This window comes from Sturnira hondurensis, unplaced genomic scaffold (genome assembly GCF_014824575.4).
Source record: "Sturnira hondurensis isolate 20B ecotype Veracruz unplaced genomic scaffold, ASM1482457v3 Scaffold0011880, whole genome shotgun sequence".
NCBI lineage: Eukaryota > Metazoa > Chordata > Mammalia > Chiroptera > Phyllostomidae > Sturnira > Sturnira hondurensis.
The window spans coordinates 1249805-1277794 of NW_028084511.1; the positions used below are offsets into that span (position 1 = coordinate 1249805).

Here is a 27990-nt window from a genome sequence, read left to right on the forward strand (position 1 = left end):
CCCCCACCCCCAACCCTGCTGCGGGCCCACAGGCAGGTGTGGCTTATATGCTGAGAGCACACATCCCTTTGCAGCCTGCTGAAACCTGGCAGGGTGGCCTTGTCACGGAATCAAGAGAACAGCACTTGGTGGGCACAGTCTCTGTGCTGGGCCATCTGCTCTGATAGCTGGGTCATATTTCTAATGGCCACACCTTCCCTTCTGCAATATGGGGGAGGGGTGGGTGTTGTCCACCTGTTCCCAGTGCCACGTGCCTGCCCATCTGTGCTGCACTCCTTAGCAGAGCCAGGGGAGGCCTGGGCCAGGCACGCTTCTCAGAGCTCGGTCCGCTTTGCCTCATTTAGTCCTCACAGCAATCCGATGGGGCGGGTGTCATTCATTACTCCTGGCCTGCAGAGGCTGGCCACTCAGCTAGGGGGTGGCAGAGCTTTCCAGATAACAGAAAAGGGCTCTAGAACCCTGTTTGAACCCCCATCCCCACCAGGCAGGCTGCCCTAGAACCTGTCTGCCTTGTAGTTCTCTATCACACATCCCCCAGCCTTCCTACCCTGGCCCCATCCTGCAAACGGTGGGATGCAGGAGCCCGCAGCTCCCTCCTGGACTGACCCTGCTTGCTGTGTGTCCTGGGGAAGCCCCTAACAGGGCTGTGCCCCTGTGTCCTGTGTATCAGTCCCCAAGTCCCCAGTGTGAGCCAGGTCCTAAAAGCAGGCCTTGCCTAGTGGACAAGGCCCAGTGCGGGAAGAGAGGAGGTGTCCTCTTGGGCCAAGAGTCAGGAGCCCTGGGTCCATGCTGGTTCCTTACAGGTTACTCCACCTCTCTGCAAAAGGGTGTTTTCTGCACTGCCTTCCTCCCCGGGCGGTTGAATGTGGAAGTTCACCAGTGAGGAAAGCAGTGAGGACAACAAGATCAGGGAGACTACAGCCCTCCCCCTGCAGGGGGGCACGGACCCTCCCCTGTTTTGCAAATGAAATAAAATAAGGCTCAAAGGAAGGCAGCTTCTTACTTCAAAAAATCCAAGGGCTAGTATTAGTTTTAAACGCTTCTTGGAAGGCACTCAAATCCCCAGGCTACAGGGTCTCCAAGACCCAGCAAGACCCCCCCTCCCTGACTTGCCGGCAGCTAGTAGGAGGTGCTAATAGCCAAGGACTTAGTATCAGGAAATTCTTCAGATTCTGGTTCTGTTTCGATTTAGCCAGGTGGTGTGGGAGTCACTTCCTTCCGCCTCAGTTTCCTCATTTTTAGCATGGGACAGGCCCCCCCACACACACACACAACTGGGGTGGGGAGAGGCGGAGGGGGGTATAGCTTTGTAAAGTGCAAGGCCTCAAGAGCAGCATTAAGATTGCCTCAACCACTCACCACTCAGGCCACCTCAAGGCTGCTCTGCAATCAGGAAAGCACCTGCCTCTGTAGTTGTGGGTTTGTGTGATTCACCTCCCTCCCTGGCTTCGAGCTCTTTAGAGAAAGTCTGGGTTACTCTGTGAGGCGCATGTGTCTGTGGGTGGCAGCAGAGCTTCAAGGTTAAAAAATGAGGACTTTGGATGACCCCAAAGCCCATCATGGTAGAATGGGGACATACATTGTGGGATCATCAACCCATGGAATACTACACAGCAACGAAGAAGGACAGGCTCTTGCTATACTGTGCACAGCAACAAGGGTGCGTCCCCTGAGCGTAATGTTGAGTGAAAAAGACACATAAAAGTACAACTTGTGTGATGCCACTTAGATAAAGTGTTAAGAACAGGCAAAAGCGATCTACAATGATAGAAGTCAGGCTAACACCACAGCCTTGCGTGGATGGAGTGTACACCTTTCCATGTGTGCCTTACATTTAAACAAAACGCGTCTGTAATTTGGCCTCTGGGTCCAGATCCCAGCTCCACCACTGCAGGTTGTGTGCTCTCAGCCTCCACTCGCTCCTCTGCAAAGTGGGGAAACAAAGGCACCTGTCCCTAACAGTCCCAAATGTCAACTATTTAAATTCCACCTTCATGGGATTCGCCGTATCCGAGTACCAAGTATCAGTACTTTTCCTTTAAATCAACTTGGCAGTTTTAGCCAGATAATCTAAAAATAAAACGTTATTACACTCTCATCAATCACGTCTTTGGTGTGCTAATTACTTATTTTCCAGCGAGGGAGATCAGAGCAGGCCTCCCCAGGATGGGCCATTTTGCCTTGGGAATTGCTTTCAGGTGAAGGCAATCAAGTCGTCGTGATCTCATGAGAAACTTTTACCTCTTTTTTAAAGAATTTAAATTGGGGGCTTTGCCCATAATAAGAGTTATCACCCCGGATAACTGTGTGACCAATCCGCAGGGCAGAGCAAACTTCTAATGACTGAACATCTGTTCTTATCATCCTGTGAATGACTTTCTGCCCCTCAGAAGTTCAAGGTGCCTTACCTCATCCTTAGCTCAGAATGCCATAAACACCTCACTTTGGCTCTCTGACTGTGAACCTCTCTCACACATGGGGCCTCTGACTCTCTCATATATGTGGAGCGTCCACACACATATATGTAACTGAAGTTGGTCATTTCCTCTTGTTAGGCTGTCTCATGCCTATTTAATTATTAGACCAACCAAAAGAACCTAGACGGGTAGAGAACAGTGTCTTCCTTCCCTACACTAGTATATTAAATTAACAGAAATTAAAACACACAGCTCTCAAGACAAAGAAGTTCACTTGCGAACCACCTCAGATCACTCAGTGATAATGGCGTACTTGTGTTGGGGAACAACCAAACACATGAGAAAATGCCTTGCTCAGAGGCCCAGGCACTGCGAGGGCCCTTAGTGGCTGGTGACCACTATCACGATCATTGTCACAAATCTCACTGTCACCGTCATGACCGACAATGTCATTATCATCATTACTGACACCATCAGCACCATCATCGCCACCAACATCACCGCCATTGTCCCACCACCGTCATCACCATCACTGATGTCACCACCCCCGGTAAATACTTGCTTCTAGACCATCTCATCTCAGGCCAACCAGCCTGGCCCTGTGCTCAGCCAGGCTTCCAGGATTAAGACCACGGAAGCCCTTCTGAAGCCTTGGGGCCTCCTGGGGTGCAGGTCCAGGTGAGGGCTGCCCTGCGGGTGGGTCAGGAGTGGCAGGGCGGCTCTGGGCTGCGCATCCCCACACTTCCCACCAGGCGAGGGCTGATTTTCTTCCAGGTGCCTGTTGACCTGCTTCTTCCCCCAGGCGGAGGCTGACCACAGAGGCCCGCCTCCGCATCTCCCATTCTCAGTCTCCTCATCTCTAAAACAGAGCCAGCGAGCGGCCCGTCTCTTTAAGACTTCCCACCAAGAGGCCAGGGTCACCAAACAGACATCAAGGGGTCCAGATCACCAGACAAACAGACATCATATAGGAGAGCCCTGGACACTCAGTAAGTCATTGAAAATGTGCTATAATTTCTCAAATTTGCCCTCCCGGGTGTGCCTAGGCCCTTCCTTCACTGACCGCCACGGGTGCCTGGAGTGACCACTCCCAGAATAAAAACAACTTTGACCTTGAACGTGATCTCAAACCTATTCATGTCTGCCACTTTTTAAGTAAATTCAGCCCATCAGCAGTCAGCTTTACTAGAACGAAGTTGGAGTGATTCAAATAATTCTACTTAAAGGATGAAATAAAAGAATAAAAGGATGAAAAAATGATGTTTGCGCAGAAACGCTTATCACAGAGCTATGTTTAACAGACAAAGAGAGAGAGAGACTAAACAATGCAAATACCCATTCGTCAGGCTCCGCTACACGAAGGTCAGGGTTTTTATAGTGTAGCTCTTGTGCAGCCATTTAAACAGGTTCCATTAGTCTGTGGCACGGGAAGACACTTGAGATGTGTTTTAAGAGGAAAATGCAGGCTATGCACACACAAAGGTTGGGGCCAAAGTAGGTTTGTAGCTGTAACTGTGCAAAACACAGTCTACGACCGTATTATTATTGATTAATTATTATATCATTTCCATATAAACAACTCTAAACCTACTTTGGCCCCATCCTTACATCTTTATATACTTTAAAATATATAGATCTCTACATACAAAGATACACATCATGTATAGCACTAATCTTGAGACAAAGTATAATTATAATTATAAATATAGAAAAGAGTGAAAATATATTCCCTAACATGTTCACAGTGGTTACGTTGAACAGTAAGATTGGGGGTGGTTTTAGTTTTTGTTCTGCTCTACTATACCTGTTGATTTTTGTCAACAAACATGCATTCTTTTTATTGTTAAGAAAACCATATTATAAAAATGTTATGTGTCATATACAATTACGCAAATAAATACATGGGACATTTTTTTAAAAGGATTTTCTGCAGATCCCTTTTACATTATGTTTTATCATAAAATCATAATATCCATTCTTTGATAAAACCACATACCAAAGTGCATAAAATAAAATTACTTTAAAAAACCCAACCCAATTTCATTCTGCCGTCTCCACTGAATTCCATCTCCTGCAATCAATCTGTTCTCATTATTTTGAAGAACACTCTGTGAAACCTTTTTCTGTGAGTGAGGAAACATTTTATCTCACTTCTCAATTCACTCGTGTTTCTAGTTAATGGGGGTGAGGCTGCTGGACACACCTGGTCCTCAAACTCCGTTTTTCCGCTGAGCAGAGTGGCCGCCTCTCCGTATTGGTCTGTTCGGACTCTGTCCTCTGCCCTGAAGGCCACGCTATTGTCCAGAGTAGACTGGGGGCGGGAATTACTCCCTTTTTCCCTGTCTTCCCATCTTTTCACTGTCCCTCGATGGCCTGACACCCTTAAGCATATTGCCTGGCACCCTGGGAGCACAGGAGGGCTCTCTAAAAGTAACACTGTATGAGCTTTAAAAAATAAATAATGTGGCTTTTGCCATTTTGTCCTTCAGGAAAAGGCTGTCTATTTTTCAGCTTCTGGGAAGTGGTTTTTGGAAAATAAGACCTCAAGTACAGCTTTGCGGCAGGCGCTGGGAGAGAAGGCCCGGGCTGGCTGACAAAAGAAAGGGGAGCGATCCCCACAGCGCCAGGGGCTTGGGAAACACCACACCACACCCCCCCCCACGGCCCTGCGGTGCCCATTTTGCGGAAGGGATCTGAGGCTCCAAGAGCCCTGGCTATGAGCCGAGTACACAGAGCTGGGTGTGTGGGCCTCCTTGGCCCCCAAAAGGCAGGGGAAGCACCAGCCTGAGAAGGGATAGAGGGGCTGCGGTGGGCAAGGGTGGTCCGCAGACCGAACCCTGGGGGTCCGGTCCAACCCTCACTGGTGATTAGCTCTGTGCTGTGGGGAATTCACCTAACTGATCCGATCCTCGGTTACTTCATCTGAAAAATGGGTTTGGTTAACACTTGTCCTACTCTATCTTGTAGGCGGCCTTATTTTCTTCATCAAAACTTAGGCTCCATGGTCGAACAAGTCCAATCTTACTTACAGAAGCAACAGAAGAGAAACTGTGAACGTGGAGTCCTCCAGAAATGTGATTCACACATGGCGGGGGAGGGGGCCATGGCCTGTGGGATTCGTGTTTCCCGAAACCGGCAGGGAGGCCTGCAGCAGGCCCTGGGGCGGGGGTGAGGAGTGAAAGGCGCAGGCGGACTCCCTCCAAGGTAGCTGCTGGGTCACAAACTCCAGGGGAGGAGGCTGGGGTGGACGATGCCAGAGCTGACCAGCCCTCACACTCAAGGGAGTTCACTACAGTTTACAAGCCCTTCATGACATTGTAAGGAAATCTCCCAGAAGCCCTGCAGTGCAGGGATCTCACCATACCCTCATCTTATAGAGGAGGATAATCAGGCTCAGAAAGGGGACATGACTTGCCCAAGGTCACCCAGTTATGGTTATTTCTACGGTTACGGCCTGGAGCCCTTGCCCTCAGCGAGGGTTGTGCTATGCCCTTTGCACCAGTTATTCCTTCTGCTTCATCTTTGAACCACCAGTTTGCAGATGGGGAGTTTAGGTACCTCGCATGAGTCATGTACTCAAGGGTAGACCACAGGGAAGTGAGGCCAGTGTCCTCTGACCTCACCTTCCAGGCCCCTGGGAGAGGCCGGGAGACTACGGGCAGGCCAGCCCTGAGGGAGGCCCGCTTCCACCTGGGCCTCGGGGAAAGTGCACACAGGGAACCAGCATGCCCCGCCCTGTGCCTCCCCCAGGGCTCTGTCCTCTGTGCGCCCCCAAACCCTGGCGCTCGACACCTGGTACTCTTTCAAGAGCAAGAGTCAGACCCTCCAGGTTCCAGGACAGAGAAATTCCCCCACCCACCTCCCAGGCCACCGGGAGTGTGGCTGCAGGCAGGGGCGCGTGCCGCCCTAGAACGAGGGGACTGGCCCCAGCACCAACCAGCCCCATGGTTTACAGACAAGTCAGCGGAGGCCCGGAGAGGCCACATGGTAGTTCTGGGCAGATCTGGGACTCAAACACAGGTGCCCACCTGGGCCAGCACCCGTCCACCACACCTGTTCGCCCTTCCTCTGCCCATCTGGATCCAGAACCCAGTTCCTATGTCCCTCCTTCCCCTCCACCACCCCCACCAGTGATGTAATTGAGCAGGAGCAAAGCTGGGGGAGGGGATGCACTTCCTGAGCTGGGGCGGGGGTAGGGGCTGCTGCAAAACCTGCTCCCCTCAGGGGGGCCCTGTCCAGGCTGCCAAGCACAGGTTTTCAAGGGTTCAGGTCACTGAGTCATTCAACAAGCAAACACTTGCCGGGCTCTTCCCACCCATCTCAGGGCAGAGGCACCTCCTCTGGCCACCAGGCCATCCCCTGGTCTTTGGGAACCATCCCATATATTCATTCATTCATTCATTCATTCATTCAACAAACACTAAGGTCCTACTATGTGTCCATCACATTTCAGGGTCTCCTCCCTCTCTTTTCACCACCCAACCCTCCCTCCCAGCCCTCAGCTCCTCCTCTTCCCCACTCAACCCTGTGGCCCCTTTGCCCTGGCAAGGAGGGCAAATCCTGGGGGGCACTGGGGAGTCAAGGAGCTCAGAGGGGCTGAAGCAGCCCTGGGCTGTCCCACTGACAGACGAACACACGCTCAGTGGTTACCTGGTGTGGCCAGGGCAGCAAGCAGGTGCCTCTCCAGCGGAGGCCCAGGAGGTACTGACGCCTGGCCTGGGGGCTGCTAACCCCCGCCCCCACCCCCACCTTTGGCCTCCACCCAGGTCAGGCAGCATGGAAAACCCAGCCGGGCTCAGCTGACTTCCTCTTGTGTCATGGAAAGTGGGGGTGATGAGGACAGGAAACTCCCGCCAGGGATCTGGGGTCTGCTCGGGGACAGTGGGCCTGGAGGCCTGGTGGGGGAAAGGGTGGAGTAACTGATGGGGGTGGGCTGCGGGGAGGGAGGGGCTTGAGGAGGAGGAGGAGGGAGTTAGGGGGCAGCAGCTGCGCAGTGGGGAGGCAGTGGAGGGGCCGGACCCCTGCCCCGGGATCCGGCGGTACCAGTCCCAGAGGCCTGGAAGGCAGCCACCCTCGGCCTTGAGCTGCTTTCCGATTTCCAAGAACAAATAAAAAAGATTAGAAACCAAAACCTTGCCTGTGATGGAGACTCTGAGATCAAACGAAAGGCAAAGTTTTCGTTTGTGCTCTTTGCTTTTGGTAAGTGGAGGGCGGAGGGTAGAGGCAAGTGTTGTGAAGTGGGAGAAATGTGGGTTCCAATCTTAGTTCTGACCTCCAGAAGCCAAGCGTGGTCCTTTCTGAGCCTCAGTTTCCTCATCTGTGAAAGGGAAAACCCCGCCCACTTCCCCCGACGGCTGGGAAGAGGAAAGAGGCCACGCCCCTGGCTCGTATATGTGCGCATAGAAGCCTTTCTCCCTTTTAAACTGCAAGTACGTAAACTGCTACGGTAAGGGCCACTTCCTACACAGTCACTGTGACCAACGAAAGCCTTTGAAACACCGAGTCTTCGGGAGAAAAATTTTACAGGGGGGTCCTTGGAGTATAAAGCTGGGCGGGGACCATTCATCTCTGGGCCCCTGGTGCTTGGCAGGGGACAGAGATTTGTTGAATGAATGAATGAACAAACGAATGAAAATTCTGGGATTTCCAGGCACAGGACAGGAAGGATGGCTTTGAGGGCAAGCGGCAGGGCTGGGAAGGGCTGGGTATAGGCTTCCATGGAGTCACCTGTGGAGGGGACACGGTACCTCTGAATCCTGTAGGAGGTGGAGGGCGTGGCCCCCAATCACACCTATTAGGGGGGGTCCTCATTCCTTGACGCCACACCTCAATTCTGCCCTCTGATGGACTGATTCAAGCGCCTGAAGCCCTCCCAGCCTCTCGTAGAAAGGACTGGGGAGTGCTCAGCGCTGGGGAGCTGAGTAGCTATTCTTGGGCAGCTGCTGAGAGAATCTGACCAGCCGGGGAAGGAGAGCACCCAGCCCAGCCCTGGAGGACCTGCAGCTGCTGTGGGGAGGGGAGGAGGAGGGAGGGGTGACTCAGACCCCTGCCCTCTGACACTTCACGCTCAGCTCTCCTGCCTCCGCGCCTGCCTGGAATGGCCCAGATTGTGAGAAGTCCCAAGGAGCCTGAGTCTGGGCCTGTCCACCAGTCCCCATGCACAGGCTCCTGTCCCAGGGCCCCACCCCCAACCCCCTCCTCACAGAAACCCAGCCCCCTGCCTCTTTCTCACAGGCCAGAGGTTGATTTCAGCCCCTCTGGGAGCATTACGGACACAGCGATCTCACACCAATGTAGCGATCACACACACACTGACATGGAGACCGCCACCCCCACACACACGTGCACAGACACACACACTGCCGCAAGCCCCACGTTTGTGAAGGAGCCGTCCCCCAGGCTTGCTGGTTAAACACCGCCTGTGGGGGTGTGCCTCAAACTCCCGCCTCACCCCTGTGAGGAGAGGTGGAGGGTGCCATTGGGTGGGGTTTTCATCACTGAGCCTGCAGCAAGAACGGGCGTAGTGCCCCCCACCTCCGCACTCCGAGCATCCCAGCACAGCTGAGCACCACCCCGGTGGGACCCCTGCCTCTCAGCCCCCTCAGCCTGCTCCCATTGGGCCAGGCGCCTCCCTCGCAGGAGCCCTGCCCCAGGGTGGCATGATTGGGCACTGCCCCAGCCCTGGGCACCTCGGGCAGGAAGCTAGCAGAAGCCATTCAAACTGGGACAGGTGGTTTCACCGGAGGAAGTTGACAGTTCAACTTCAAACGTGGGTGACGCAGGCCCTACGCTGCCAAATGCCTGCCAGCCCCGCCCCCTCCTCCTTGAGAGGGAGCCACAGGGGGCAGATAGCCTCACCCACGGGTGCTGAACTCACCGAGGCTGAAGCAGGAGGCTGTGCCCATGGAGTCTCAGCAACCGCTGCTGGCTGCCCTGTGCCTGCTGGGAGTGCTGGGTGAGTACCCCTCCGGGGCATCTGCCGGGTACCTAGGCTTGGCGTGCGAAGGGGGAGATGCCAGTTCTCCCCTTGGTCTGACTCTAAGGCCTGCATGTCTTCTCTTGGGAGCATCATGCAAGACTGGGACCACCAGGACCCCCGTCCGAGTTCCCAGCTCCTGCTTCACTCTTGGCCCTGCTTGTCCCAACCCCAGCGCCTCAACCCTGCTTCTCTCCTCAACCCTGTTGGGGCCTTCCAGGTGGGGTCTGTGCTAAATCAGGCTCTCAGCTTAGTAATCAAGTCACCAGCCCCCGTCTAATGTGGACTTCCCTCTGTGGCTCCCCACTGCTCGAGAATGTACAACCTTCCATTAGATGCCTCGGGGGACAGGAAAGTCGAGGTCTCTTGGACGGTTCTGACGATGCTCTGGGCAGGGTGGCTGAGGCAGGCAGGGTAGGGACCATCCTTGAGAATGCAGCTCAGCAGATGCCAAAAGTGCATGCCTTAGTTCCCAGTCCCTCTGGTTCTGTCCCCAGTGGGGCCCCGTCCAGGACCACCAACCAGGCCGCGAACTCGCCGCGGGTTTCCTCCAGGCCAGAAGGAAGGGCTTCAGAACCCACCGCAGTCCCCGTGGGCCACTAATGAAACGATCTGGGACCTTCTGTTTGCCTGGGGGGAGATGGTAGAAGCTGGGGGGTCCTCCATCCCCAGGGACTTGGGGCACTAGCTCAGGACCAGGGCCCTGCTGCTGGGGCCGTCACCGACTCTGGCCAGTGCGTAGAATCCTGGGCAATGGTGTGGAGGTGTGGCCATTTGTGCTGTGGCCTGAACCCAGGGTTCTAAGCGTGGCCATGTGTANCCCGTGGGCCACTAATGAAACAATCTGGGACCTTCTGTTTGCCTGGGGGGAGATGGTAGAAGCTGGGGGGTCCTCCATCCCCAGGGACTTGGGGCACTAGCTCAGGACCAGGGCCCTGCTGCTGGGGCCATCACCGACTCTGGCCAGTGCGTAGAATCCTGGGCAATGGTGGGGAGGTGTGGCCATTTGTGCTGTGGCCTGAACCCAGGGTTCTAAGCGTGGCCATGTGTACCTAGGCTAGGTCCCTGGGCCTCTTCCGGCCTCCATCTCCCCGTTTCTAAAAGGCAGGGCGTGAACCAGAAGAGGTCTGACCTCTTCTCGAGGGTTTGGAAGGTGTAGCAGGATAGAGAGGTTCGTGGTCCCAGGACGGGCGTGGGCAGCAACAGAAGGGAGCTTGCAGCTTCCCAGTTTGGAAGGAAAGGTCTCAGGAGACCCTCGGTCCCCTCTAGAGAAGCCGGGGTGCAGAGGTGACTAGGCATGAGTGTGTGAATAGGCATGTGTGTCCGTGTGTGCATGTGTGAGAAATGTGCTTGTGTGTGTTTCCAAGGGCTAGGCATGCCTCCAAATGTTGTCTTACCATCCCCGGAGCATGTGACGACTGCACATGTGCACACATGTTCACATGGCTCTTCTTACACAGAACTGCAAGAGATATAAAATGCCTTCCGCCTCTAGGGCCGAGGCCTGGAGACGGGCCCTTGGGTGCCCCCCGGGACACTCTGGAGGAGCTGCTGTGGCCCCTTGGCCCTGGGCAGCCCTAGGACCAGGGCCTTCGATCCCCGCCTGCCCCTCACTGGTGGCTGGGTATGGGGTGGGGTCCTGCTCCATGGCCTCCCGCCCAAATCCCATCGTGGGCCAAGGCTCCTGGCAGGACCACACAGGTCCATGGCCCAAGGAAGCCCGGAGTCAGGGCGACTCGGCTGCTGCACCTTCAACCCAAATTCAGCAGGCACCACCTGGGACCCCTGGAGCATGTGGTTCCCTGTGCGTGTGTGCAAATACGCATGCACAGGTAGATCATAAACATTCCCGTCGCTCAGTGGGTCACCGCTTAGAAAATACCTTCAGAGCCATTTCTTCTGTCAGCTCCACAGCAGCCTTGGAAGTAGGTGGGCCCAGTGCCCCCATTTTGCGGTGGAGAAAACTGAGGTCTGAGTGGCTAGCCCAGGACGAAGCAGCTGCTGGGCAGCAGAGCTGGCCCCAGCCCAGCGCTCCCACTCTCACGGGGACCCCTCAGGACCCTTAGCTAAGAGCAGAGGCCACCAAAGCCACTCCCACGAGGAGGAAAATGGTCTCAGGACAAAACTGCCCCCAGCGAACTTGCAGCCACCAAGGTGTAGGGACCCCAAGGCCCAGGGCTGGAGCTGGGGGCAGGCAGCACAAGTACCTTTGAGTCATTCCAAGAACAGATGCCACCACAGCCCTGGGGACACGGCGGTGACCATGGCTTCCCACAGTGGCTCCCCTCTGCCGCTGCCCTCAGCCCCAGAGGCTCTGCAGATTGAATTCCTGTCTGCCCCTTGCCGGCTGGGTGACCTCCGACCTGCCTGCAAGTGTCAGCTTTCTCCTCAGTCCATGGGAATATTGGAGTGCCCACCTCAGACAGGTTTTTAAGGATTAAATGAATCAGTGCGTGTGAAGTATTAGTCAGAATGTCGGCACATAGTAGAGTAAGCACTCAAGAAGCGTTAATAGTAATAATTACAATTATTAGTGTTATTAAATAATAAACTATTATTACTGCTCTCAGAGTCAGTCAGAAGGAAGGTGAGGTGGGGTTGGTGGGAAGGGGTCTTGCCAGAGGCTGGCCTGCCCCTCAATCTTTCTGCTTCCCAACACTCGGCACAGGCTCTTCATTCCTTCGTCCACCTACAGACGTTCACTGAGCACCTCCCATGTGTCCCGCTCTGTGCAGAGCACTGGGGATACGGCTGTGAACGAAACAGGACCCCCCCCATGGAGCTGGTATCATGGGCCAGGCTGACCGAGGAGACCCGTTACAAAGCACGAGTAATCGAGCCCTCGAACTATGTGCAAATATTTTGATCAGTGTAACCAAGGAAACAGCAGCGGTTGACATAAGTGACCGACTTCACTGTGAGTCCACAGGCTGGGCATCCACAACAGAGGAGGGGGGTGGGTGCCCCGGCTTCACGCAGGCCGCCCAGCCTGTGTCCCAGGTTGCAGAGTCGAGGCCTGCTGGCTCTGGGCACAAAGGATGAGGCCCCAGCACCCCCACGAGGAATGGAGGGACCGGGGGCCGGCGCTGGCCCTCTGGTCACTCTGCCCAGCCCCAACCGTTCAGACAGGCTTTCTCCATCACAGCCAGGGAGGGACTTCAACTCCACCTGACAGGCTTGACTGAACCCCTACTGTGTATGCGCGCAGGCCTATGTGTGGGTGCATACGTGTGTGTGTGCATGCTGTGTGCGTCTGTGCCAGGTGCCAGGTGTCTGGGAGGGTTGTGCGCACGTTCCTGAAGGCCCACAGGGCTCGGAGCAGCACGGCTCTGGGCCCAGTTTCTACATGGCCACTCACAAGTGACAAGAACACCTCTCTAAGTCTCAGCCTTCTCGCCCGGAAAATGGGGGTCACTGCTGTGCCAGCCTCAGAGGATAATTTTCGTTCACTCATTCAGACAGCACTTACTCACTGAGCACCCGCTATGTGCCAGGCAGCGTTCCGAGTGCTGGGGACACTACTGTGAACAAGGAAAGCCCCGCCTGGTGGGTCCAACGCTGTAGTCGGGGTGTGACAGACGAGAGGTGGAGTAGGCTGGTGCTCGCAGTGCTGGGAGTCCTGAGTGGTGTGGTCGGGGGGTTGGCAGCACTGGGGGCCGTGCTGGACCTGGGAGGGTTCGGTGGGCCTCACAAGAGGGTAATGTTTGAGAAAAATCCGGTGGGGAGTGGGGAGCCCCTTGTGCCAGCCGGGTGAGGACCCCTGGCAGAGGGGCAGCCGCCCAGGGCTTCTCCAGCGAACTGAGCAGAGGAGAAAGTGTGCTGAGCGCCCTGGAGAGACACAGTGACTCCCCTGTCCTGGTCTGCAGCCCGCACCCTGAGTCCCGCGCCACTTGCTTCGGGAGTTCAGAATGTTTCCGATGGTAGAAGGTACCCTGGGCATGGGCTGCGTGCTCCCGACACACCCGCCAACCCGGCCTCGGGCAGCACTTCAGGAGATGGCTTCTGCAGTGAGGCACGAATTCACACACTCGGGGGGACCCCAGAGGCCGCCAGCACCTTCCCGCCAAAGGCGTTAGAAAGACTTTTGGTTTGGATTTTGAATTGCAGATGAGGGATTGGGGCCGCCTCCTCTATAAGTAATGACTGCTATCATCATCATCCTTATTCCCCGACGAGGCTGGACTTGCAGGGCTCTCACAGGCACCCACTACTCCCTTATCCCTGGGGACACAGCTGGGAGAGGTGTGGCAGGGACAGGATGGGAGAGTGGTGGCAGTCGACAGAGATGACGAGGGCCCACAGACTCCCACGGAGGCTTCCAGAGTGAGCCCTCCCTCTTCTCGGCCTCAGTCTCTCCCATGTGTACCACGGGGCCAGCGGGCTCTGCGCCTCCCCAAGCAGACTCCCGTGGGGCCCTGTCCAGCGATGGTGATTGTTATTCTGCCCTGACTTTACCACCAGTGAGCTGTGTGACCTTGGGCAAGTCACTCAGCCTCTCTGGACCTCAGTGTCCTGATCTCAAAATGGGGGTAAGCCTGGTCCCTCCAACCCAGGGCTGTGGGTGGGAAGAATGAGCCCCCACGTGTGGCAGAGTCTTGAGATACGTGAAGCTCTGAACAAAACAGAGGGCTTGACACAGTGGAGACACCTGCGGCATGAGGCCCACGCAAACTCCACTAGACACGCCAGGCCACGAGGGAGAGAGAGCCATAAGCTAAATCGTGAAGGCCACCGTGCCTGGGACGGGCTCACTATCTGCGCACTGGCCCGGCCCTGGGTGAGCGAGAGAAGCGGCCACACCTGCCGTCCCTTTGTCCCTTCTGTGGGCTCTGGTCCCCTGGCTCTCCTGGCAGGAGCTTCTGTGTGTTTTGCACACAAAAAAGCTCCTAATCCTAAACCAGTCACTTCCTCTGGGGCTCGGCCAGAGGAACAGAATTTGGGGTCCTGTGACCTTTGTTCCCCTGAAGCCCTGACGCTGATGCAGCTTAGATGCAGCTCACTGACTAGTGTCGTCCAGGAAAGAGGGGTCTCTGCCCCTCCAAGGCGGCCTCTCATTGGGGGGGACAGGAAGGAGAAGGCAGGATGTCCCCAAAGGCCCTCAGACCTGTGGAGTTTGCTGTACATTGAAGTTCCCAGACTAGTAAGAGGAATCACTGTTCGTGGGAAAATGGACCACCTGACTTCAAACCACGCGAAATGAAGCCACCAGTTTCCTTATCTGAGGGACAGCGATGGCCGCCCCCTCAGATGAGTCTGCCAGGGTCTTTCCTGATCAACTCTTGCCCGCCCTGGGGTCTGCACCGGGGAGGGGTTCAATCAATGTTCACTATCACCCTTGTCACCATCGACACTGTCCCAGCCCCTCCCGGGACCCCAGGTGCCCCCCATGTCCTAGGGTGCAGGTGGCCGGGGTCCAGGCAGGGCCTACCAGTGAGTGGGAGACAGGCCGGCCTGGGCTCTCCTGAGTACTGGAAAGTGGGCCCCACCCCACAGGCCTGCCAGCCTTCATCTGCAATTCCCAACCAAACCAGCGTTTGTAGGTTTCTGGCCGACGCATTCGGTGTGAATCCTGACCTGAACGAATAGAACAGGAGGCTATTTATAATCTTGGCGCGTCCTCCTCAGTGTGAAAATTCATGCGTTTCACTGCAGAGACCGTCCTGTGTCTGAGGCCGGGGCTCTCCAGACGCAGGGCAACAGGAGGCTACCTCAGGGACCGTGGCAACCAGCAGGGCAGGCCGCTGCCTGGGGCTGGCCGTGACACTGCCCCCACGGCCAGAAAGACTTCTTTTTCAAAAACATCTGGATCTTGGGATCTTTAAAATAAAACAAAACAAAAAGAAACCTTTCAAAAAAAATGGGCCGCCCGATTTTTAACATTGTTCAAAGCCGATAAAACTCATCCAGGGCCTGATGTGGCCTGCAGGGTTGCCAAAGTGGGAATCGTGTAAATGCTGGGAGCCAAGAGGAGAGGGAAGTAGGAGATGAGGATGCATGTGTATGAGATACATATGGTCTCAGAGCTGCTTTCAGGAATTCATCTACGCCTCACCGAGACCTGTTGGAGCAAAACGGTCAAAATGACTGAATCCCTGTAAATGCAGAAATGAAAAAGGGGCTCGGAGGGGAGTAAGGAGGCCTTCTCTTTTTTTGTTTTGTTTTTAAAGATTTTATCTATTTATTTTCAGAGAGAGGAGAAGAGAAGGAGAAAGAGAGGGAGAGAAATACCAATGTGCGGTTGGCTCTCGTGCACTCCATACTGGGGGGGATCTGGCCTGCAACCCAGGCATGTGTCATGACTGGGAATTGAACCAGCGACCCTTTGGTTTGAAGTCCAGCTCAATCCAATGAGCTACACCAGCCAGGGCTTTAAGAGGCATTCTAATCTGGCTTTCTTGTTCTGAGCTTTGCCTGGACGTAGTCATTCTAAGTCCCAAATTTCTGGGCTTCCAGGGAAGGTGGGCTGGAGAAGGGAGGGGCCTTTGGAGAACCCTCGCTCCCAGCTCCAGCGGCCAAGGGGCCGCTGTGGACAGCGGGCTAGGAAATGGCACAATGCTTCCGTGCCCCTTTTCCCCCACGCTCTCAAGGGTCTCCAGATTCTGTCTGCAGATTCTGCCACAGCAGAGCCTGGACCTCAGGCTATAGGTGGGGGCCCGTGGGGTATGTTGTGGCAGGAAGGGCGTCAGAGAGCCCTGAGCGCATCTACCAGGTTCAGGGGAAGGAGGGTGTTGGTCTGATCAAAGCAGCTAAAATCAGCTGTGGACAAGCAAAACCTGAACATCTTCCTGGACAGAAGGAAAGAATAAAGCACCCAGGATGCTCCAGGTCAGGCACACATCCCGCAGTTCACCTCTGAACCTGGAGGAGGGCGAGGGATCGTGGAATCTAAGGTCTTCATTTTATAGATGAGGAAACGGAGCCCAGAGAGGTGGACTAACTTGCCAAGAGCACCCAGCAGGTGCCTGGGAAAGCCCTCCCCAGGCATGTCTCACAGGCTGAACAGAATCACAGGTTCCCACCTTCTCATCAGCCCGCACACCAGGAACAGCAGGAACTGGTGAGACACACAGGGCCGGCTGCCTCGGCCTCCGCTCCAATGGAAAGGGAGGCAGCCTGACCCAGAGGTCAAAAAGCACAAATTCGGCTCCCAGAGGCCCGGCCAAGAGTTCTGACCCCAGCACTCACTGGCTATTCGGGCTAGTTCCTCGCTCTCGATCTCCTCATCTATATATAAAATGGGGATAATTAGGACAGCAGTGCCTGTTTCGTGGAGCTGTGATGAGGTTTGAGAGAGTCCACGTAAAAAATGTCTGGGCAAGGGGGCAAGCTGTAAGCGATGAGGACGCTCCTGGAGGGACAGACAAGAAATGCTACTCAGCTGAGGACAGACGGACGCCTAGAGGGAGCCAAAGCCCCAGGACGCCTAGATGCCTCTTGGTGACCAGGCGTTTTCTGTTTGGGAATTTTCCTTGGTTGTCTGGCTCGTTCGGTCTTTCCTGGCAGGGCCTGGGCTGCTCCGTGCGAGACTTGCCTCCACGACCAGGCCCAGGGGCTTCTGGGGGCTCCAGCTCCTCAGGGCCAGGGTCTGGGTCATGTTCATCTCTGCAGCCCCAACTTGGCCTTTGGGAGGCACAATGGGGGTGCAGAGAGTAGAGGGCATGGGTTTAGGAGGCAAGCTTACTTATGGTTCAAACCCAGGCCTTGCCAACTGCTGGCCGTGTCGCTCTGGAGGCGGCACTTACACTCTCCCAATATGTCTTCTGCGAACATATTCACCTCACAGTGTGAGGTCGTGTGGGACATTAACAATGACATACGTAAGGAATGACCCTGAGGGCCAAGTATACAGCAGGTGCTCAATAATGGTAGCTGCTGTTAATAATGAATGTTGACTGAGGTGACTTTGGGAATGCAAGGGTCCCAGGTGAGAAGGCAAGTGTGAGCCCCGGGGCCTGGCTCTCCCAGGGTCCTGGACTCGGAATCCCCCGTGGGGAAAGCTCCCCGGGTCCCCGCAAGCACCCCAGGCCCCGCCCGGGCCATGACCAGTAGCTGCAGCTCTGAGCACCAAACAGGGCCGGGAAGGCACCGGGCTAAGTCCTTCACGTTGATCACATCCTCTCATCACTACGCAGCTGCCCCTTCCCTGTCCCCATGCTGTGGATGAGGAAATGGAGACTCAGAGGGGCTGAGGGACTTGCTCCCAGGGCCCGCAGGCAGGCTGCGGCAGGGCTGTGCCCTCGCCCAGAGAAAGGGACCAGTGCCTGAGAATTTGCACAGCACCAAAGGGGGGACCCTTATGTCCCCTTTCCCCCGATGTGCTCCCCCAAGCTGCCTCAGCCGTCATGGCTTAGCCAAAGAAATGACTCCCTAAAGGTGGACAGCCCCACTCACGACGGGGAGCTGGAACCGGAGGGAGGTGGCCTGCTGAGAGACCCCCTTCTTCCCACAATGGGGCTGGGAGGAGGTGGCACTTCCCAAATGGCCCACATCCCTAGTGGCTGAGCCTGGGCAGGAGCTGTGCCAGGCTCGCTGGGGCCGTGGTCTTGGCGCCCCTACCAACTGGCTGTACCGCCACAGCCGAGTCCCTTCCAATCCAAGTCTGAGCTTTGACACCCTCCCCTGGAAACTGGAGCTGTGAGAGATAAATTGCTGCCATTCTTGTCCGGCCTTGGGAATACTAGAGAGAAGCAAGCTGGTCTTGGATTCCCTCCCTGGCTCATTTCCTGGTTCCCTAGAACTATGGAGTGCAAACTTTAAAAAAAAGATTTTATTTATTTTTATTTTTAAAAGGCAAAGGAGGGAGAAAGAGAGGGAGAGACACATAGATGTGTGAAAAAAACATCGATCAGGTGCCTCTTGGGGACCTGGCCTGCAACCAAGGCATGTACCCCAGCTGGGAATCGAACCAGCGACCTTTTGGTTTGCAGGCTGGTGCTCTGAGCCACACCAACCAGAACAGCAGTGCAAACTTTTTTGATTGAAAGCAACCTAACAGGACATTTTTACTTTGCAACCTGAGGCACAGAAAGTGATTCTTATCCTCACAATGCACACTGCCTTCTGATACCCTCTCTTCGAGTCCACTTCATTTTCTAATGGTTGTGACACCACTCATTAGTGCAAAGGGACAGTGGGAGGGGACGTGGGAGGGGACGTGGGGCGGGTTGGAACTGTTGTGTACCCCGGATGTGGCGATGGCCCTGGCCCAGGTCTGTGCTGACATCCTCAGCACTGTGCACCCAAGGAAAAGCCAGTGGGCAGCCTGTTCTTTTACAAAGTCAACTTTTAAAACAGGGACAAAAGGTTGTGGCCGCCACCCACTCAACTGGCTTCATGACCCACCCAGGGGGACGAGGGTAGCTGCAAAGCCCTGCACCTGGACACCGGGATATTGGGGGCAGGCAGAGAAGGCCATTGCTCTGCCTGCGGGCGAAGGGATCGGGAGGGAAACTCACTTCCTGACCTTGCTCTCTCCTTTCCACAGTCACTGCCTGCCTCGGAAGGCCCACCGACTCAGGTGAGGAAGAGCTATGGGAGGCCTGGGGCAGAGGTGGGGAGGCGGAGCAGGGCTGTGATTCTGTCAGGCTGTAGGGGGTCCTGCCAATGAAGAAATCAGCGCCCCCGCCAGGGATAGAGAGAGATGGAGACAGAGTCGGAATCCCCCCACCGCACACACACACACTGACATGCCCGCCCGCACATGGCTGCTCTCCGCGGCCACGAAGCGCCCCATCTGTCCAGTCTCCCCCATCCTAAACACTCATTCACTTCTGGCATATCTTTCCACAATCTCTCTATGCAAGTGCAAACACAGATTCTTATTCTTTCCTTCACGGAGCTTGAGCAAATCACTAAGGCCACATTCCCACCTACGACCCAGCAATTCCACCCCTCAGTCTTCTCCCAGGAGAAACGGAACGTGTGCCCACACAAAGGCAAAGACAGGCCCCCGAGGGTCCACAGCGCCCACACCTGGAAACAGCCCACATGGTGAAGGTTGGCGTGGATCGAGGCGCGTCCACACAGGAAGTGTGGTCAGCCACGGGAAAGGACGGACTGACAGCCAGGCAGCACCAGGGGGGATCTCCAGCACAGAGTGAAAGGAGCCAGACCGGAAAAACCGGCCAGTGACAAAAATGCTGAGTGACTTCACTCACATGACACTTTAGAACAGGTGAAAGTAATCTTTAGTGACAGAAAGCTGATGGTGGCGGCTGAGGCGGGCTTCAGGGAGCTTCCCGGGGGATGGAGAGGCTCTGCACGGAGTGTGGTGGTGCTACGGACGCCTGCCTTCCGCCCAGTTCCTCTGAACAAGTGCCCTTACAAGGAGCGTGTTTCACTGTGTGCGAGTTGCACCTCAATAAAGTCGATTTTAAAAGTTAGAGGAAAAGAAACAGGCACCAGGCCTATCGGGGCGATGGAGACAGACTTCCCCAGAGTGGGGCGGTTCTGCTGCACTGTGGATGGCCAGGGCCCCTCGCCCACTGCTCCGAGTTTCTCTTGGTGCCGAGGTCTGCGCCCCATCCTCCGGGCCTGGCTCCGGGTGGCTTCAGGGGGCCGCCTGGGTCAGGAGAGGCCCCAGGCTGAGACTCTGGGAAGTCCCTGCAGTGCCCCAAGGATGAGTCACAGGAGCGGCAGATGGGAGCCTGGCTGGGGGCGGGGCCCAGGCCGAGACCTGGGGGCAGGCGGGCAGAGAGCAGCCTTCCCAGCCTGACCCTCCCTTCCCCTCTGACCCCTAGAGTTCCCGCTGAGACTGCGCGGCTCCGGCTCCCCGTGCCAGGGCCAGCTGGAGGTCCACTTCGAGGGCAAGTGGCACACACTGGACAGCCGGAGCTGGGGCCAGAGCCCCAACCGCCGGGAGGACCCCACGCAGGTCTCCAATCTCTGCCAGAAGCTGAACTGCGGGGATGCCTTGGTCTTCACCCACATCTCTTACTTCAGCCACCCCCAGAACCAGGTCATCTGCCAGGGGCCGCTGGGGTCCTTCTCCAGCTGCAACTCCAGCGCGGCAAACCAGAGGGACCCTCTGAGCCTGATCTGCGTAGGTGGGTCCCCTTGGCCTGGACACCGGCCCTGAGGAGGCTGCCCGGGCCTGGGATGTGGGCCTGCGTAAGCAGGTGGAAGAGGGTCCCAGGTTTGCAGTGCCCCCCGCCCCGACACACACACATTCACTGGTGGGAAACTGGAGGGGGGAGGCTGGCACCTGTCTGATAAGATGGAAAAGGTCAAGGACCTGCTAACTTGCCTGTCTCCTCTTAACCTCCGTTTTCCCAACTGTAAAATGGGCTGGTGCCGCCCACCTCACAGGAGGCTTAGAGACAACACGTGAGGCAAGTGGCCCTCCCATCCTGAGTTCCAGGTCCTTCTGGACCTGCCCTCAGCTCCAGCTGCCCTCAGCCCTCCACACGCCCCACCCTTCCCTCCTCCCCGCTCTTTCTGCCCCCTCACCAGAATGTCTCCTTGCAGAGCCACCGCAGACGAACCCTCCTACCACAAGGCCGCTGCCGACCACGCCAGAGCCCACAGGTAAACGGATTCCGAGGCTCCCGGGGGAGGGTGTCCGATGCAGTGATTAGAAACACAGGAGGCCCAACTACATCTGAACTTCGGGCAAACACGAAAAGTGTTAGTGGAATTACAGCCCATGCAGCATTCCGGACCTCACCACTTCCCAGGTCCCTGTGTTGGAGCCTAGATCCAGGAGCAAGGAGGGCTCCCCTGCCGGCCGTCAGTGCTCAGACGCACACCCCTCCCCCTCTCTCCCCAGCGCCTCCCAGGCTGCATCTGGTGCCAGGGCCCGAGGGCCTGCGGTGCTCGGGCGTGGTGGAATTCTACAGGGGCAGCCTGGGTGGCACCATCAGCTATGAGGACCGGGAAGGGCCCAAGGACCTGGGGGACCTCATCTGTGGGGCCCTCCACTGTGGCTCCTTCCTGAAGCGCCTGCCAGAGGCCAAGGCAGCCAGGACGCAACCCCTGGGGGAGATCGGGCACCTGCCAATTCGGTGGGAGATCCAGAACACCAACTGTACCTCTCTGGAGCAGTGTTTCAGGAAAGTCCAGCCCCGGAAGGAGGGCCGAGTTCTCGCCCTCGTCTGTTCTGGTGAGTGAGACTGGGCCAAGGCCAAGGGTGTCCCCAGAAGGTCAGTCACCACATGTTCTCCAAAACCCCTGCATGTAGCTCAGGGCACTACAGAGAGAGCTCGAGGGAGGTGGGGGCTGGTGGTTGGCCTCTAAGTGGTAGGCAGGGTGGGACAGGGAGGCTGCAGTCACACCAGGTGTCTTGGGAATCTCTGCAAAGTGATTCGAACAAGTCACACGCCCCAAATGCCCCACCACGTGGGGAAGGCAGGATCAGCAGGACTTCCAGGAGGAGGCAAGGTCTGCTCAGAGGGTTTGGAAGGAGGAGGAGAGCTCAGTGGAGTAGAGGAGAGAAGGGTTGCAGGCAGGAAGCATGGCTTATGCCAAGGACCAGAGCAGGATGGGGCAGGTGGCAGGACCAGCCTTGCAGGAAGGGGGTTTATAAACAGCAAGGTTGCAGACGGTGAGAGGTGGGAGGCCCGAGCAGGTCTCCAGGGGCCTCCTGCACGGGCTGCCCAGCCACAGAGCAGCAAGCGGGAGAAACTGGTGATGCCGATGTGGTCGAGCAGGGGTGGCCAAGGAGTCTGGTCTATGGGACCCCGAAACCAGGATCAGTGGGGAACTGAGGGGAAAGAGACTCCAGTTCAAAACCAGGAGGAAAGGCATTACCTGCCTGAGGAGGGATGGGCTTCTCTGCCAGGGAGGGTCTGGCGGGTCCAGATGGAAGAAGTCTCCCGCCGGTGGGCCAGGGTGTTCCTCTTGTTCGCAGCAGCTCCGGAGGTGGGAGCTATCGCTCTCCGGCTTCACGCACCAGCAAGCTGAGGCTCAAAGGTGACATTTCTTGCCTAATATCACAGATCAGCAATTTTCAGCCTTTTTCATCTCCTGGCACACAGAAACTAATTACTAAAATTCTGCGGCACACACACAAAAATATTTTTTGCCAATCTGATAAAAAAAAGGGGGTATAATTTTGATTCATTTACACCAGATGGCTATTGTGGCTGTTGTCACTTTTTTGTTTCATAGTCTAAGGGAAAAGAGGTCAGTGCCCGTGACTAAATTATCAGGTGTTGCGTGTCTTAAACGTTCTTGCAGCACCCGGTTGAAAATCGCTGTCACAGAGCACTGGCTGATTTCCACGCAAGCAGGCTCAGGCCAGAGCCTGTTACCTAAGCCTCGGCTACTCCAAGGGTGGTCCAGGACAGCAGCATGGAGGTCATCCGGGGCTGGCTAGAAATGCAGACTCTCCATTCCCTCCTCCCAACCTACTGAATCAGGACCCGAAATTCAGACGGGTCCAGGGATGTGTGCGTAGGAAGCCAGGAAGGGGGGCTCTCCTGCTGGTGGAGCGGCCCCCACGTATTGGGTGTCTGGTGTGAATTAGTCAACACTGCCCCCTCCAGGCAGAAGCTGGCCCTCACGGTCTCTTGGACTGAGGAGGGGGGCAAGTCTGGCTCTCAGCCCCACCCAGCCCTCCTGTGGGCTATAACCTGCAAACCACACCCAGGGAGCTGGCCTTTACATTTATTCTAAATAGATTTACTAAGCTTTTGAAGGTGGATGTTGCTATGGAAACTGACCAAAGCTGGTGAGATCCCAGCTCCCTCTACACGGAGCAGCAGGACCTAAACAGCAGTATTTCTAGCTTCTGTTCCCCCTGTGAACTGCCAGGACTTGGAGCAGGAGGGAGTTCCCACCCCTGGGCCTCTGTTTCCCTTCCTGAGAAGCCCTCCCGCCTCCCAGGGAGCAGCAGGAGAAGGAGAGGATGTTTCTAAGAGGAAAGGGGAGCCCACTTCCCACAGCTCTTCCCACTGGTCTTCCCACTCCCTGCTGGTGGCCGCCACAGGCACTGCCCCCTGCCAGCTTGTTCACCGATCAAAGGGCCCAGGCTGTGGCCTCTCCGGACAGCTACTGGCAGCTTCCCAGAAAAGGGGGGAAGTGGCAGAGACTACAGCAGAAAGGAGAAAGGACAGAAAGGAAAGTCGTGTCACGTGGAGCCGAAGCCCCTGCGCGGTGGCCACCCCTCTGCCAGTGGCAGGGGGTCCCAGGAGCCAGGCACGCAGGCTCAGGATGGAGGAGGTTCCCTCCAAGCCTGCCACCTCATCTCCCACCATTTCTCCTCCCCAGATTTCCAGCCCAAGGTGCAGAGCCGCCTGGTGGGGGGCAGCGGCATGTGTGCAGGCCACGTGGAGGTGCGCAGGGGCCGGCAGTGGGAGGCCCTGTGCCACAACTCCCCCGCCAAGGCCATCTCTCGGTGGGAGGAGGTGTGCCGGGAGCAGCAGTGTGGCGGTGTCAGCTCCTCCCAGGTGCTGGGTGCCAGTGACAAGACCTCCCGGGGGCTCGTCTGTAACCAGGAGAAGCTGTCCCAGTGCTACCAGCTTCAGGAGACAACCCACTGCAGGCGGGTGTTTGTCACGTGTGAGTTGGCTGCAGCCCACGGCGGGCGGAGGACAGTTCTGGGTTTTCCCTCTAAGGCCCGGTCAGCGAGCAGGACAGGGAGCTCTAGGCCCCCAGAAAAGGATGCAGGGATGGCAACTGGGGGGAGGGAGGCAAGAGCACTCAGACAGCGATGAGCGAGAGCCACAAAGAGAGGGCTGGCCCTCACTGTTAGGCAGCCAGCGAAGGACAGAACGCCATTCTGTCTTCTACTCGTCCAGGATGGACGGGAGTGAAGCAAGGGACGGGTGGAACACATTGCTCCTTTAGTGGCAACTAACACATTGAAGACAGAGATGGAGGCATGGACGGCCGGTTCTTGGTATATGACCATGTATCGGTGCCATATATGGTGGCAAGGGGATCACATGGTAGGGAGTTCAGTCATCGATTACCAAACGGCAGGTGATAGCGGGACAGTCGAGTGGCAGACTAAGTGGAATGGAGCAAGGCACAGCGCGGCATCCAGGGACGGTGGAGGGACAGCCATGTGGGTGACTGCCTTTCACCTGTGCTGCTGAGCCATGGGGAGGAGCTAGGCAGCGGCTTCCCTCTGAATGGGTAGATTCGACGCTGGCGGGATGGGACTGAGCGGAGCCCCCTGCCTCCCCACCCCAGGCAAGAATATGAAACGAGCGGGCCTGGGCGCAGGCGACGTGGCGAGCATCATCCTGGCCCTCGCGCTCCTGGCGCTGCTGCTGGTCGTGTGCGGCCCCCTCGCCTACAAGAAGCTGGTGAAGAAATGTAGGTGCCTCAGCCACCTCCCTGTGGGGAGATGAGGAGGGGCCCTGCCTCTGCTTTGACACCCAGCCCCACCCCTCTCCCTTCGACTTGGTATCTTCTGCCCAAAGTATGAGAAACAGGAAGTCAGGAACAGTATAGGTGGCTGACTCACCCATACCTGGGGCCCAGCTGAGACCCACTCCTGGCCAAAGGGAGGGTGTGGCCTTCTTTAGCTGATGAGGGGCCCAGAGGGTCATTAGCATGGCTTCTGACCTCAGGAGACACCTGTCGCAGGCCCAGTGCCACCACCTACCAGCTGTACCTGATAGTGACTAAGCCGCTTCCTCTCGGTGCCTCAGTTTCCTCATCTACAAAATGGGTGATTACTCACCTAGTGAATATAGCAGGTTGCTGTCTGTCTTCGTCCTACAGAGATTCAAGGACGAGGAAGGGAGATTAGAGGGGCTGAGAAGGGAAGGCCCAGAGGCAGGCAGTGTTGGCTGGGTTCCTACCACCCTCCCAGATCTTAACTCTGGTTCTGAAGTCGTTTCTGCTGGAGAACCAGCCACCTCTAGCAAGAGATGGCTGCAGTTTCCTCCCCAGCAAGTCAGAAAGCTGAGGACCCCAAAGATCCCCGGGGGGCAGAGCCCAGCAGTCGGCCCCTGCAGGGGCGCCTGCCCCTCCTCCCCGCCCCCTCCACTCCCTACTCCTGCCTCCACCCTGATGCGCCTTTCTCGTCTGTCGCCCAGTCCGCCAGAAGAAGCAGCGCCAGTGGATTGGCCCGACAGGAATGAGCCAGAACAGTAAGTGTCCCAGAGGCAGCGTCTGTCAGCCCGGCCAGTGTCCCCCAGGCTCAGGAGGAAGCCTTGGAGGCAGGGTCGAGGCTCACGCTGACCACCGCCAGAGCCAGGGGCTGCCCGGGGGCTCTGATCTCCACCGTGTGGCTGAGGGATGGCTGTGCCAGCCGGTGTTAACGGGTGGCACTCAGAAAGGAGGACTCCGTGACAGGGTGGGTTTGCACAGCCATGCGGGAGACAAAGCTGGACTCGGTTCCTCATCTCAGGACTTATCAGAACCTTAAGCGGCATTTCTGCCTGGTTCACCCCCAACGCGGGGACCCAGAAAGAAGGGTTGTTCAGGCCAGTTCCATCACCGTCTCGGTCGTGGAACAACCCTCCAAGGCCAGTCATAAATCATTCTGATGCAGCCAGCCCAACCCCACCCAGCCTTCATCTCTCTCCTTGCAGCCCTGCCAGAACCACGCTCCTGGGTGGAACCGCGACTCTCCTCCTCACTCCCGCTTCATATTCTTCTCTGCTTTGCCAAAAGCCAAACCCTTCAGGAAGGCTCTGTGTTGTCAAGTCTTTTGTTATCAATAAAGGCCCTCAACTCTGGAGGGCAGGGGGCATACCCACCCTATCTCCTGTGTTCCAATTCCCTGCTTAAAACAGGTTTGATGACTGACTAACAGACCAACCAAAGGCCCAACCTCCCAATCAGCTTGCTGGCCAGTCCAAAAGCTGCTCTAAGACTGGCGCCTGCTAGTATGAACCTGTCCAGAGAGAAAGGAAAAGAGGGACCTGCTAGAGGAGCTGTGGGTGCCCTTGCAGCACCCGTCCCCCCATTACACAGTGGGAACGGAAACTAAAGGTCTGGACCCTGTTGGGAAGGAGGATGAGGACTCAGCACATGTAATGACAGGGTCTCCTGCATCTGTCTGCTCAGTGTCTTTCCACCGCGATCACGCGACAACTGTCCGCCGATCCCAGGTCGAGAACCCCACAGCCTCACACGTGGAGAATGAGTACAGCCAGCCTCCCAGGAACTCCCAAGTCTCCGCTTATCCAGGTAAGCACTTCGGGGGCTCCGAGGAGGCCTGGCAGGGCTGGAGCGGGGATCACGTGATCACCCAAAGAGAAGGGCGCCAGGGTGGGGTGTGAACTGCCTGCTGAGGCGGCTCACAGCAGGGTGCGGAAGGAAGGCGGCCTTAACAGGCTATTCAACTAGAGAGAAGGCACTGGGACGCCATTAACCCCAGCACCACTGTGACCCCACAGACCAGCGTCGCTGCAGGGCGTTGAGGGCAAGATGGCAAATGAGGCAGAACAGAGAGACCCAGAGGCCTGCGGGAGCCCGGTATGGAATGCTCCCAGACTGGCACTAACAATGGAGCCCCAGGGAGCCTGGAGTTCAGCATCGTTAGTAAACATCTGTCTGATTCAATCAAACCAGATCCATGGCTGTTGAGCCACCAGCTTAGGAGCTTTAGTAAGCTCCCGCTCTGGTCCCTGACGCACCGTGGGGCTCTGGGCCCTGTCTCTGTAGCCTGGTGGCGTGAGCTCAGCTGCAGTCGCCTCCCTTCTCTCCACAGCTCTGGAAGGGGCCCTGCACCGTGTCTCCACCCAGCCCGACAACTCCTCTGACAGCGACTACGACCTGCATGGGGCTCAGCGGCTGTGAAAGGTGAGCACGGGATCCCCACACTGCCCCGGGGATAAGTGCCAGCCACTGGACTCCTACCTCCCGCCCACCCACCCTCCATGAGTGGGGGATTCCACGTCTGGGCTCGTGTGCAAGGAGGAAATAAGTGAGCCTCGAGGATTTAGGGGATGGGAGCTGACCTGGCAATTAGAGCAGAGGACTCCCGGCCTTAACACTGCCTCTTTCACTCCATCTCAGGAGACCACCTGAACGAGCCCCTACGAGGTTTCCTGGTGCACTCACGCCAGGGCTGCAGGAAGGAGAAGCCCCTGAGCCAGAGGGACAGCCACTGACCCAGACATTGAGCAGGGGCCTTGGGGCCTGCCCCCACCTCCCAAAACCAGCTCTGAGGTATGAGGTTTCCTCCTCTGACACGCTCCCTCCTCACCCACAGACCCAGGAAATGGGAACGAACATCCAGAGCCGGACCGTTTGTTCTGAGAACATTCTGTATTTGCCACTTGGAAATACGTCCCCCGACTTCTGCCCCCGCCAGAACATGGACAGAAGGCAGGAGCCTGGCCCAGGGGAGACCCGCAAACAGCTCGGCCGACCCCGCAAGTGCGGCGGCTGGGAAAGGGCAGAGCCCACAGAGAGGCAGCCACCCCCGGGCAGAGACGTCTGTGGGGGCCGGGCCCTGGAAGCCCCCGCCTGTCTGTGGGAAGCAGCACCCAAGCAGAACCGGCTCTCTCCGCAGACCTGGGCCCCAGTGAGGACTGACAGGAAGCTCACGGCTGGCAGGGGGGAGGGGGGGAGGGGGGAGCTGAATACTCTAGTGTGTTTCTAGTATGTTCTTTGTAAATAACGCCTTTTCTACTTTCTGAGAATTAGTGTCCAGCCTCCTCCGTCCAGGGTCCCTCTGGGGATGCCTGAGGG

The 27990-nt window shown here is 56.8% G+C and overlaps 1 protein-coding gene and 1 long non-coding RNA gene across 3 annotated transcripts in view; one reads left to right on the top strand and one right to left on the bottom strand.

Annotated features, from left to right (window-relative positions):
- The window catches only part of LOC118996863 (uncharacterized), a 48310-nt gene extending 41191 nt beyond the window's left edge, over window positions 1-7119 (bottom strand). Inside the window, exon 1 of the long non-coding RNA XR_005068567.1 lies at window positions 7068-7119. This is a non-coding gene — a long non-coding RNA (uncharacterized LOC118996863). The remainder of the gene's footprint in view (window positions 1-7067) is intronic.
- A 2135-nt stretch (window positions 7120-9254) lies between these two features.
- CD5 (CD5 molecule) lies at window positions 9255-27941 on the top strand. Of its 2 annotated transcripts, none has more exons than XM_037060502.1 (11): window positions 9255-9372; window positions 18878-18910; window positions 20133-20438; window positions 20860-20919; window positions 21161-21493; window positions 23602-23892; window positions 24529-24654; window positions 25383-25436; window positions 26359-26481; window positions 27005-27096; window positions 27509-27941. In XM_037060502.1, exons 1-10 carry the CDS (start codon window positions 9321-9323, stop codon window positions 27091-27093), a joined length of 1467 nt encoding a protein of 488 aa, XP_036916397.1. In that variant the 5' UTR covers window positions 9255-9320; the 3' UTR covers window positions 27094-27096; window positions 27509-27941. The 2 variants fall into 2 exon arrangements, with proteins under 2 accessions (XP_036916397.1, XP_036916398.1); XM_037060503.1 differs by lacking the exon at window positions 27509-27941 and adding an exon at window positions 27313-27491.
- The last annotated feature ends 49 nt before the right edge of the window (window positions 27942-27990 follow it).